We start from the raw sequence: 13,865 nt of genomic DNA, 5'->3' as shown, positions 1-13,865 counted from the left end.
CGAATATTATCATTTTCATATGAAAAATGATGATTAACAATCCATAATCATTAACAATTTGCCGGTCGGCCGGCTGACTATCCTTAAAAATTTTTTTTGGTTTCTGGTTTTTTTAAAGGTGTGTTTAAACAAACCTGAAAAAAAAATTGGAGAAATTCTTGGATTTTTTTTTTGATTTACACCACCACCATTCCCCACCATCATTTTTTTATTACAAGATTGATGACAAAAAAAAATGTGCAATTTTTTTAACCCGCTATTGATATATGACATATGATTATTATCTCTCCCCTGCCTGTTAAATTAAACCCTCTGCTCTCCAAATGTACATTGTTTTTTTTTTTGTTTTTTTTGGTTGTAAATTCTCAAGTGTTAAAAAACGGTTCCGATTTTTTTTTGACAAAATTTATTTTTTTTCTCAATTACAACAACAACAACAAATCAATCCAAAAAAAAAATTGTTATCGATGGGATCAGATCGGATCAATCGATCGATTGATCAATTGGTTGTTACCCTAAAATCGATCAATTTTTTAATCTATCCAATAATAAATTTCATTTGATTTTTTTTCGATTCAATCAATATTGTTAATAATTCAATTTCTTCATTGATTTGTTGTTGTTTTTGTTGTTTGAGTAGTTGGCGACTATTTTTATCTTTATCACTACTATTTCCACTATTTCCACTTTTATCATCATCATCATCCTTATTACTATTCGACAGAATACGGATACGGAATTCCAAAAGTGCAAATAATCGTTTATAAAAATTTTTGCATAAATTCTTTAGTAATTCTTTTTCCGGAATATCGTCCGTCGTCGATGGCGAAGAATCTTCTGCTTGGTGATATTGTCGTAGCAAATTACTCAAATAATTTGTCCAAAACGACGTTGAACGTATTTCATCATCAAATGTTGGTGTTGATGATTCTAAATCATTATTATCTTTATTATCATCATTTTCTTGATTATCATAATCATCATCTGAATGATGATGATGGTAACGATGATGATGGCCATTATCTGAATTTTGTAATAAATATCTTGTTATACCATTAAGGTTTTTCTCTTGTTTAAATGTTTCATCATCTAACGAATCGATTTTCGGTAATTCTAAATCATATTCAGGTAGAATATTATCAATAATTTGACCAAATTTTATTAAAAACTGATGATCCACATCTGTTAATATAGTTGATGATGAATTTTCAACAAAAATTTCACAACATTTTTGCAAATCATCCATTAATATTCGATTTTTTCGATACATCAGATCCGTTAATTCATTCATACATGATTTTAATATCATTAGATATTTTTCATGTAAATTTTCTTTTAAACAACCAAACATATTGGTTATTAAATGTATTTGATTACGTAAAAATTTTAAACGATTTAATGTTTGCCGGGTATTCGTGTATGGTTGATAGCATAGTAAACATATTGCATCATTATCTGGACATTGATTATCTTGATTATCTTGATTATCATCTTGATCTTTAGGATTATAAACAATCCGTGATAATAGTACCGGGCCAATTGTACAATGTTTACATTGTAATGCAGGTATTAATTTTGAATCTTCCATACATTGTATACAATTACATTGAAAAAAATAACATGAATGTTGTCGTAAACGTTGTTCAAATGTTGATAATGGCCAACCACAACCATAATTGATGCTTATTTCTTCATATGCTGCAATCGGGCTATTTTTTTCGTTAGAGGAAAACAAAGGGTTAATATCACGCAATCAATAACGAAAAAAAAATTAACACCATACTTACCGACATACATTCAAATGATAATAGCCATCAATAAATTTCCATTCAGCATTATTATCACAACGATGATTAAATAATGATGCAATTAGACAAACACATGTACCAACATTTGACCATTGAAATGAATTCATCGATATACGACGTATACCGATAAAACAAACATTCAATAAATGTAACATTTTCCGTCGGGATAATGGTTTTTCGGTATAACCTTGTACAATCATAGCCGATATTGTTATATTTAATGCATTTGTAAAATGATATGATAAAAATTCCAAACCATGTTTATCATTATTATCAACTAGTTTGGAAAATATTTGAAACAAATTCATTTGTTGTTCATCATCATTATTATCGTTTTGTTTTGATTTTTCATCATTTTCCGTTGATTTTTGATCGTTTATATAGGCTTCGATTAACGATATTGATGATGGTTCCTGTCGTTGTTCTGCTTGTCGTTCTCCTTGTTGTTGTTGTTGATCTTTTTGTTGTTGTTGTTGTTCTGGTTGTTGTTGTTGTTGTTGATCAAACGATGTCAATTTCAAAACATTATCAATACCTAAACGATTCAATAATTTAAACATATGATATGTTGATTTTGAACAATCAATCCAATATTGATTCATACGACATTCAAAACGATGATATAAATCATATGATTGTTCTAAACAATTTATTGAACAATAAATTATTTCATTACAATTTATACAAGGAAAAAATATATTCGTTACTTGACGATAACAATTTTGACATCGTTTCAACGATGATTCTGTAAACATTGCTATTGTATATGGTTGTTCACGTAATATTAATTCATCTTTATCAATTGGTTCGTTAGCGATAAAAAACCGACCTTGCCCGGAACGATTTATCAACAATAACCGTGGATCCAGATATGATGTTTGTTGTTGTTTTGGTTGAGGATTTTTTTCTTTCCGGCTATTTTGATCCATATGGTCATCATTCGAATCATTCGAATCATCATCGATAAACATTCGACTCAAATATTCTGGTTTACAAATCGGTGATCGATTATCATATTTTGTTTGTAAAAATTTTCTAAATTCATCATCACTTTTTATCTGGTAATTTTCTATTAAAATTTTTAATAATTTTTCTGCTCGATTTTCATTTCCCAATTTCATTAACAGGTAAATTTTTGTCAATAAATATTGTTTGGATAGATAAAAACGTAATGCATAATCAATATTGATTAATGCTTGTCGTATGGATTCTTTTTCGAATGATTTTATTTCATTCGAATCATCTGATGAATCTGATGAATCATTGACACCACAACAAATAGCCAATTGTTTTGACCGAACGAAAAATAAACGTGCCATTAATTTATTATCATCAAAATGACATGATCGTATGGATTCATTAACTAAATCAAGTATCTTGTCCGTTATTGTATAACTTCGGCGATTACCATTATCTTTACCATTATTATCTTCATCATTATCATCATTATCATCTTCTAATTGTAATTTTAAATCTAAATCATAATCTTCCATCAAACGATTATTAATTTTATTCATTCGATATTGTTTAGTACGATAATAACGTATTTCGAATAGATTTGCCCATGATAATCGTGAATTTTTTGCCTGTAAACTTTTGGAATTGAAAAATTTCTGCTGTATATTTGATCGGATTTTTTCCCATAAATTACCATATGCTGTTACGTTTGCTTCAACAAATTCAAATAACCATTCTATTTCTTGAAATTTTGTTCGATCAATTATTGTATCGGATTTTTCAATCAAATCATTCAATTTTGTTTGTATTCGATGATAAAGTTTTGAATTCATTTTTCGTATTTCAACAGCACAAAAACTCTTCTTTCTTCAACAAAACTCTTCTTTGAAACTTTCAACAGCACAAAATCCAAATCACGATAAACACAGAAACAATCGAACACACGAACAAAATTTTCTGAACAAATTCCATGATTGATTCGATGGAATTTATAACCAGAAAAAAGTTCGGTTTTTTCAATTTTTTTTCAAAAAAAAATCCAAAAATAAAATTGAGTTATCCTAGATGGCGCCATATTTTCGAAAACAAACCCGAAAAACATTATTGTCAACGTTACAAGTGTCGTCAGCTGTTGTTGTTTGGTTGAGCTAAATTCCCACTCTCTTTGCCGATCATCGTCTGTTTCAAAAAATTCAAAAAAAAAACGCCGAAAAAAATCGCCAGAATATTCTGTCATCCAACATCATCAGTGAAAAAAATGTGGTCAAATTTTAACGATAGTTTTACAGCAATAACCGATCATATTTCAACACAAATTCGTCAAACAATACCAACAATACAATCATCATTTGGTAAGAAAAAATTCTTCTTTCTTTTCTTTTCTTGAATTTAATTTCTTGTTTTGTTTTTGTTTCACTTGAAAAAAACCAAGGCGAACAACATGAAGATGATGAAAATGTTAAACAACAACGTGAATTTGAAACCAAAATTGAATTGTTACGTAATGAGGTTTGTTTAATTTTGTTTTGTTCGAATCTTTGTTGAACTCGATCTTAATTCTGATATTTTCGATTTGATTTTCGGTTCCCATAGGTAATACGACATCGAAACATTGCACAAACATATAAAGAACGTTGGCTTGAAGCAGAAAATGTTTGTAAACAAACAACCGGTAATTGTTCAAAGGTTAGTTTATTTTTTTCATTTTTTTGCCAACAAAAATCAATCAATCATGGTGATTGCCATTGCCATCAAAAATCCATAATAACATCGATACGTGTTTTTCCCTAGGAAAAAAATTCAGAGAAGTTTAGATTCAGTTTTTATTCAAATTGAAAAATTCATAAAATCGAAAAGTTTAAATAAAAAAAAAAAATTCTTACTGGGTGGCAGTTATTAATTTTCCGGCCAATTTCCGTTTGTCATTATTTCAATTTATAGTTTTTTCGCCAGGAAAAACCCCCGAAAGAGTTCACATTTGATGATGATTTTTTCTTTCTCAAATTCACTTTCGTCAATGTCCAAAACATACGAATATTTCGAAAGACCACACACCTTGGTTTGTGCCTTTTTTCTTCAGCTATTTTGACTTTCGAGGTCAAAAATTTTTATTTCCGTTCTTTCTTTGCTCAAATGAAAATAGTGTTTTTTTCGTGTTTGTTTACTTCCCCCTTTAATCAATCGAAATTTGAATTTTTTCTGATTTTTGATTTTTTTGAAAAATATGATAACAGGTGGTGGTTACCCAGGTAGGTTATTGTAGGAATTCAGCGTTTTTGTTTTTTTGTTCAAATCATTTTTTTCAATCGAAAAAATGAATTTTTTCAACCAAAAAAAACGAAAAAACAAACATTCGATTCGTTTCAATACGGATGTTTGTTTTTTGGTTGATCGTAATCATCATCATCATCATCATCATTCGATAATGATGAAATTGAGTGGAAACAAACAAACAAGAAAAAAAAATCATTTTCATTTCAAAACAAATGTCATAATCATAATGATGATTATGATCACTATATTTTCTATAATCAACATTTGAACATTGTTTTTTCAGCCATAAAAATGGCAATAATAATGATAATGATCGATTATGGGGGGTTGGAGGGGGAGATTTATGGATTATAATAACCAATATTCATTTCTATTTTGACATTAGTTGTTGTTGTTTTTAATGATGATGATCATCATTATGATTATTATGATGATGATTCAATCAAAAAAATTTTCGGATATGCATCATTTCGATACAATCGATTATTTTTATTTTTGCTGTTGTTTGGACTCATTTCGATTGTTTTGATTTCCACTATTTTTTTTGTTTCGCTTCATTGTAAAGTTCATATGATGATCATTACAAACGACGATTGGAATTTTTCATTTTCCAGTAATTTTTCTCTCGATGAACTTTGACATTTTTCTCAATCATGTATGTTTTTTTCTAGGAATCATTCTTCATTTTTGCCCATTATATAACATTGATTCTTTCCCATTTTGCTCAAATTTTACTTTGCTAATGATGACTTTGGACTTTTTTTTCCATTCTCTCCCCCAATAAGTAACATTGGGGAGGAAGGGTTAATGAGAAAACTTCCATAACGAAATAACCCTTAATGACGATGATGATGAATATTTTGTTTTTTGGGGGGTAATAAACATCAACAACAAACATCATATCCCAATAATGAGAATATAAATGTCAGTAGCCAGGGTTAGTTCAAAGTAACATAGCAATAATAATAATTAAAATGTTGTTGACCTGGTCACTTTCATTTCTTTCATTACTCGATTTTTCGTCGATTTTTCCTTGTTTGTTTTTTGTTTTTTGTTATTCACCTTTCACCAAATGGCCAAATCTTTGATTACAATTTTTTGTTTCTGTTTCTCGCTCATTTCCCTTTTTTCTATTCGTCGTTTGTGCAAAAAAACAAAACAAAACAGTGTTTGGAATGATCGATGACCTCCAGCAAGCTCAACTAACTCAACTAGACTATTTTGACTAACCTGGGTCAAATAAATTCGGATTCGGTCATTGATCGCATTTTGGTTAGGCTAAATTCGATTTTTTGGTTATGGGTCGTCGATGTTTTTTATTGAGAATTTCCATTTCGTGTTTGTTTTTTTTCTAAAAAAATTGTTTCTTTTTTCCAGGTTTACGATGATGATGTTAATCTTTTGGATGATGATGATGATGATGATGTTATTGGTGATGATGGTCATCATCCGAATCCCGAATCAGTAATGGAATCGATTGATCAATCAAATCCGGATATCATTGCTCAACCAGAACAACAACAGACATCGACGACATCGACAACAACAAAAATACCAAAATGTTTAAATAATTTACGTTTAGATTCGGCTGTACAACAAATTAATCGTTTACAAAATGAATTACAAAAACTTCAAACCGATGGTGAACATTGGAGAAAATTAGCTAAACAGGTAAAATTTGAAGAAAAAAAACAAAAATGTTTGAAGAGATATCCAGGGTTAATAATGGTTGTTTGGTTAAAATAGCCGAACAAATGATATGAAAATAACCTGTTGAATGTTTTTTCAGGTAACCAATATCATCATTTTTTCAATCAGCTATTTCTACCCAAATAAGGCTAGAGATAATACATCCATGATACATCCAATAGCAACCAAATTTCCTAGAAACTTTTCTAGAAACAAAAAACAAAAGAAAAAAAATTTTTCCGGAAATAGAATTTCAACTCTGATACTTTTTTTTGTATCAAATGAGCGGTTTGTTTGTGTCACATTGTTTCCATTGCAAAAAACAAAAACAAAAATTTGCTCTGGTTGATTAGATTCTTGATTGACAACGTAGGATTTTTTTGTTTTGTTTTTGGATGTTTCAAAAACAACAAAAAACATTAATAATAAATTCATTTCACATGTGAAAAACGAGCCAGCAAGAGAGGTGAGAGAGAGAGAGAAATTTATCAATGTTTTTGCCCAAAAAAATTTATGACAGAATGACAGAAATGTCAATGTTGCTTCGGCTGAACAAAAAAACTTTTGTTTTTTTTCCAAAACCGAACCTGTCCTGTCCTGTCCTGGTTTCCTTTTGTTGACCAAAAATGATGCTTATCATTCTATTTTCATCCAAGTGACTAATTGCAAAAAAATATAGAAAGAAAGAAAGAAAAAAAATAAAGGTAGAAATAGCCATTGCTACACCTTTATTTTATTTCAATATTTTTGGTTTTTTATGAAGCCAAAAAAAAAAAAAATATTTTTGTTGTGGTTGTGATGATGATGGCTGCTATGGATATTATTATTTTTTTTTATGTATCCTGGTCTGTCTCTGTGTGTGTGATGTATGGATTTCTTTTGATGATGATGATGATTGTTGTTGAGATAAACTACCACACAAACACAATCTGTCGCAATAGTTTTTGATGGTGGTTACCTCGGTGAATTTGGGTTTGGTTTTTTTTAGTGTTTTTTTATAATCATCGTTGATTATGTTGATTATTTCTCTCTCTCTCTCTCTCTCTCTCTCTCTCTCTCTCTCTCTCTCTCTCTCTCTCTCTCTCTCTCTCTCTCTTGATTACCATCCAGATGTTGTTGTTTCAAAATTTTTGTTGCAGCCAAACAACCAGAAAATATTTTTGATTTTTTTTTGGATTTCATTGGTTACCAGTTTGTTGATTATCTTGCTTTCTAGCCAAAAAACAAAAAAAACTGTTGAATGATTCATTCATTCAGTTGATTTTGTTTCAAAATTCTAGGATTTTGTTTTTTTTTGTTGATAAATATCGATAGTATCGGTTTTTTTTTTTAATTGCCCGCATTTTTTATCGCGTGTTTGACAATCGATTATTATCTTCATCAACATTTCGGGTTTTTTTCTCTTGAACGAACCAGGCCTAACCGGTGAGAGAGAGAGAGAGAGAGAGAGAGAGAGAGAGAGAGAGAAAAAATGGGATGTAACTTTAGAATGAAAGAAACCAATGAATGAGAGAGAAAGTGGGAGAAGCAAATAAAATAGGTGGAAAGAGAATGGAAGAGAGAGAAAGACACGCCCACTGTTTATTTGTTTGTTTGTTTTTGGAGAGGGAAATGAATGAATGAATGAAAAAAAAAGTAGGCGGTACTTTTGTTTTAGTGTATAAATGGAAATATGATTGGATGTGTGCAACAGGTGTAGAGGCATGGCTTCCCCAAAATAGACAAAAAAAAATTTCCAAAGTTGATTATTATTTTCGATCCCCGATATATAAATATGGTTCGAATTTGAGCTCAAAAAAAAAAATTCCTGCTCGATTCGAATCTTTTCTTTTCTTTTTTCGAAAATTTTCTTGAAAAATCTTTTTTGAAAAAAGATGTAATTTTTAACTTTGAAATTTTTTTCATTTTTCTTCTTCCATTTTCATCGATGTTCTTCAAAAATCATCAACGAAAAATTCCATCAATGTGATAATGTCTTGATTCAACAAACATTTACATTTGGCGATCATTGGTTTTATATATTAGAAATCATCGATTGAAGATGCTCAAATTTCCGAACTAGAATATTTACGTAATGAATTAAAGGTAAGTGTTCATTATTGAAGAAAACTTTTCTTTTAAGATTTTTGGATGTAAGAATTTTTTAACACCCCCCAAAAGAGAGAGAGAGAGAGAGAGAGAGAGAGAGAGAGAGAGAGAGAGAGAGAGAGAGAGAGAGATTATCTTCCAAGAAGTTACCACCATCAAAGTTTCGAAGTCTGTGTGTGTGTGTCGAAATAGTCCAAGTTTTAAGAAATTTGAATCTTTTGATCATCGATAATTTTTTCTGTTAAACTTTGCCCACAAATCATTTTCTCCACTGTTTGTTTTCGCTTATCGATTTTACCAACTACGAAAAAAAAGGTCAACATTGTTTGATTTGGTCATCGACATTCGTCGTTGTCATCGGGTATTGGTCAAATTGAAGAATCATCATCATATTTTTCGACCACAAAACAAAATCAACCAATCATCATTATCAATGATTGTGGTGATGGTTGTAAAATATCACCATCATTTGAGGTTTATATTGAGAGTTTTTCTCCATTTCTCTCTGTCTCTGTGTTCAATTCAATTAGTTATTAGGTTTTTTAGAAAGATTTTTTCTGGTTGTAAATATTTACTTATTGGGTGTGTGTTTTTCATATGCTGTAAAGTTTTCTTTGCTTTTTGTCTGTCTTCAAGTGGTTTTTTTCTAGTCGACATCGTCATTGACATCAACTAACCAACCAGCCAGCCACACACACACACATATTTAGATTAGGTTTTTCTGTTTGTTTGTTTGTTTCCGTTCTTTGTCTTTTGCTTGATTTTCTTTCTATTTGCATTTAGCTTGCGTAGCAAGCTGAAAAACCAAGCCAAGCATCGAGAAAAAATACAGCGTGGCGGGCTTTGATCGGCTTTGGTTATAAAATCAACCGAACCAAGAGAGATCATTTTTTTGGCAAACATTTGGCATTTTGCGTTGTTTTGTTGTTTTCTGGCTAATAAAGAATCCAATAAAACAAAACAACATGGCAGTCAATCAATGTTTGCTCGATTTTTCCCGATTTTTTTTTTGTTAATCTCAAAAATGCTACCAGCAAACACACATCATATGCACAATCTTCCAGTAATTTTTTTTTTTGTATATAAAAATCGCATACAGGCAACCAACAAACATTGATGTTTGTTTCTTTGGTTGTTATGGTGATGGAAAGATATGTAGATTGAGAGTGAGAGAGAGAGAGAGAGAGGATGTATTTTAGTTGAGTATATTTTTTTTTCGCTGGTTCATGTTTGTTTTTTACCAATTGTAAATGTACACACACACAGAGAGAGAGAGAGAGAGAGAGAGAGAGAATGATATACGATGATGATTTTCGACAATTTTGTTTTGTTTCATCATCATGAAAACAAGAAAAATATTGCAGCCATAGATAGAAATTTATGCAAGAAGAGCGTTTTGAGAGTGAGAGAGAGAGAAGTTTTTGGGGAAAGAAATTTTTCGGGAAAAAAACTTTAGATGTTTTTTTTTCTTTGCCCGAACATCCAAAAAAATTGTTGAATGGTGGTCCATGTTTATGTTTTGTTTTGTTTGTTTTCGGTGTTTGTTTTGTTTTGAAATAATCACCATTATTTCAAGGGATGGATGTTTTTGCTTTCGAGGAGCAAGTGGAGGGATGGGGGAGGAGGGAGGATATTTAGATGTGTTTTTAGTTTGATTAGATTATTTATGACAGGAGATTTTCATTTCAATTTTGGAATGAATGATTTATTACAATCCACACCTGATGGATTAGTATGCTGTTACAAGAAAGAAATTAAATTACTTTTTTTGGTAATCAGCAGTTGATGATTAGATTATAAATTAATTAATTTTTAATAATAAAAATTTTTGTAATTTTTTTCGGTTTTTTTACAAATTTTCATGTAGATTTATCAGCAAAAATGTAATGATTATGAAGAAAAATTTAAAAATTTTAATGAAAATTTTCAAAAAATTGAACAAGAATATTCGAAAGAATTACAACAATTAGATCAATTACATGATGAAGAACGAATAAAATTATTAAAATTACGTGATCAATTGATTGATGAAAATCAATCAATAAAACGGGAATTAAATCAATTGAAACAATCGATAACAACAACAAAAAATGATGTTGATTCCGGTAAACATGTGGATATTTGCACACAAACCGAACAGTTGGATGAAAATAGAACATTGTTGTCGGCGGATTCGGCCAATCAAACTGATTTCGAACAATTTTCCATCGAACGTATTTTGAAAGAATCATCAAAATATTTGGATTTAACCGAATTTGGCCATTGTTTTGATGATAACAATGATGGTGATCGACAAAAATTTGTTGAAAAAATTGTGGAAAATTTATGTAAGCGTTTGGATATGATGATGATGATGACAACAACCGATGGTAATAATGTGGATGAATCAAAAATGACTTTGCATCGACAACAGCCTGCAGTTGATCAAATGCTGAATCATGTTGGTGATGATGAAAATAATTCATCTAATCATCATTGTCATCTGATGAATGAATTGGAAAAAATTTCAAAAGAAAAAAATGAATTAGAGCAGAAATTGAATGAATTGCAAGCAAAGCAACAACAATCAACAACAGAATCGGTCAATTCGGACGCTAATCATGCAGTCCAATCATCATCATCCGCTGCTTCAACAGAATTTTCAATTCGTGAAGAACCTGAAGGTGCTAATAATACGGATTCGGATTTAATCAATAATCAGGATAATAATCATCATTATCAGCAAGAAGAATTTGATAATCAAAATCGTTTGATCAAAGAATTGGAAACGAAACTTTCAACATTGACGGCTGAACATGATGATCTTTGTCAACGTTATCATTCATCACAGAATGAAAATCAAATATTTGAAAGAAGATTTAAAGAAACTGAAGAGGAAAGTGTTAAATTACAACATCATTTACATCAAATTGAATTGGAATCGGATACATTACGGGTAGGTCTATTTGTTTTGAAATTTTGAAATTTTCTCATTGTTTTTTTTATCACATCAGAATCAATTGAATGAAATAGAATTGGAAAGAAATTTATTACGTCAGGATTTATTGGATCAAAAATCTCAAAAAATTTGTCAAACAGAATCGATGGAAAAATTGACCAAAGAATTAAATCAATATCAACAACAATCCGAACAGATGACCAAAAAGTTAAATGAATTAATCGAAGATAATTCAATGTTAAAATCACGATTAGCTGAAAAAGATGATGAATTAATAAAATTGCGAGAAAAATCAACAACGGAACAAGAAAATCAACAAACAAATTCTATTGAAAATGAAAAATTAACAACAGAATTGAATCGTCTTCGGCAACATTTGGTACAAGTTGAAGAAAATTATATTGGTTATTTAAAAGAAATGGAAGAACGTTTAGAACAATCACAAAAAATTATTGAACAATATGAACAAATGAATTTTGATCAACGTGAATTGGAATATCAACAACAAATAGAATCATTACGTTTAGAATTGGAATCATTACGTAAACAATCATTTGAATATGAAGATAAAATTGAACGTTTACAAGCAAATTTGATTAATATGCAATCAGTTATTGAACAATTGGAAAAAGGTAGGTGAAAAAAATTCTTCATTGGGATCTTATTAATCAATCAATGTTTTTTCTTTTTTCTGTTTGTTTTTCTCTCTGAAGAACATGAACGTAAAATTCGATCATTAAATGATGAATATCAAAAACAAAAACAATTAGCCGATCAACGGGATGATGAATGGCGTTATCGATTGAAAACAATGGATGAACATTTACAACAAACACGACAAGCATTAGAAGCAGCTTCAAGATTAACCGAACAAATTGAACAAAAAGAATTATTAATCGAACAGCTTAAACGTGAAGGTATGTTACACACTTACAAAGTTTTCTATTTCCATTATTATCTTTTCCCTGGTGTGTGTGTTTTTTTTGAGAACAAAAATGAATCAGCCAACAAAACCAGAAACCAAAAAAAGCCTTCAAGCGTCGGAGTATTATATATAGGTACTGAGGAAATGGAAAAAAACAATATCCGTACCTATTATAAGACTCATGCGCTTGTTGAGCATTTATTCAACCACATTGATTTTTGTTTGTTGTTTTCAAAATCCCCAAAAAATCAATCGATCGATAATTAACGTTTGTTTTTTTCTATTAAATTTAGCCAAAAACAAAGATCAAGAAATATTAAAACAAGAAAAAAAACTAAAAGATATTGAACAATCACAAGAAGGTAAAGTGGATAAACAAATAATAAAAAGTTTAATATTAAGTTATTTGGCAACACCAATGGATAAACGTACGGATGGTGAACGTTTATTGGCACGTTTTTTGGATTTTAATCAAGATGAAATGTTACGTGTTGGTATTCGTATTGGTCGTGATGCAAATAATAAATCTTCAGATAATTCATCATCATTTACGACAAGTTTTGTACAATTTTTGGAAACTGAATCAACATCATCACCGGATAAAAATCCCGCTAATAATAATGGAAGAAGATTATCATCTTCGTCGTCGTCATCAACATCAAATCAACAAATGGAATTGGCACGTGATCTAAATAAACGCCTTAATCAACAACAACAACAATCCGATTTGAATCAATCTCGTTTGGTAATTAATCCATTTGTTTCACCTGTTGTTCCACCTGTTATTTCAACTACAACAACCGCTACATATCATCATCATGGTGGTGGTCATCATAGCCGTACACCATCAATGCATTCACAACAATCATCAACATCATCATCATTATCAGATTCTTGTAATACAATGATCGTACAGAATCGATTATTATCATCATCGAATATTGATTCATCATCGATGACAATGATGAATATTGTACCACCAACAACAACAACATCAAATATACCTGAAATTATACGTGATGTTATGAATAAAGATAAATTTATTTGAAAACCAAAAACCAAAAAAAAAAAAAGTTTAAAAGTTTTTTTTTCATTTTTGACATTCAATTTTTTTATTTAAAAAAAATTTAATTTAGCGGAAAAAAATGGATGAAAAGGTGGTGTGATCTTTTCGATTTTTTTTTTT

General features: G+C 30.0%; 2 protein-coding genes across 2 annotated transcripts; one reads left to right on the top strand and one right to left on the bottom strand.

The window, feature by feature from the left end:
- Positions 1-237: 237 nt before the first annotated feature.
- On the bottom strand, positions 238-3,815 carry LOC113789125 (uncharacterized). The gene is made up of 2 exons (XM_027338619.2): positions 1,788-3,815; positions 238-1,709 (listed from the first exon to the last, which is right to left on the bottom strand). Exons 1-2 carry the CDS (start codon positions 3,596-3,598, stop codon positions 539-541), a joined length of 2,982 nt encoding a protein of 993 aa, XP_027194420.2. The 5' UTR covers positions 3,599-3,815; the 3' UTR covers positions 238-538.
- Positions 3,816-3,889: 74 nt separating this feature from the next.
- On the top strand, positions 3,890-13,749 carry LOC113789124 (uncharacterized). The gene is made up of 9 exons (XM_027338618.2): positions 3,890-4,117; positions 4,198-4,274; positions 4,359-4,451; positions 6,417-6,710; positions 8,754-8,813; positions 10,684-11,751; positions 11,810-12,386; positions 12,468-12,671; positions 12,973-13,749. The coding sequence occupies exons 1-9, from the start codon at positions 4,024-4,026 to the stop codon at positions 13,725-13,727; spliced, it is 3,222 nt and encodes a 1,073-aa protein (XP_027194419.2). The 5' UTR covers positions 3,890-4,023; the 3' UTR covers positions 13,728-13,749.
- The last annotated feature ends 116 nt before the right edge of the window (positions 13,750-13,865 follow it).

This window comes from Dermatophagoides pteronyssinus, unplaced genomic scaffold, assembly GCF_027571235.1.
Source record: "Dermatophagoides pteronyssinus isolate colony J.1.1.1.1 unplaced genomic scaffold, Derpt_VIB-CSIC_2022.12 sq0011, whole genome shotgun sequence".
Classification (NCBI taxonomy): domain Eukaryota; kingdom Metazoa; phylum Arthropoda; class Arachnida; order Sarcoptiformes; family Pyroglyphidae; genus Dermatophagoides; species Dermatophagoides pteronyssinus.
This window is presented reverse-complemented; position numbering and strand designations above follow the sequence as displayed.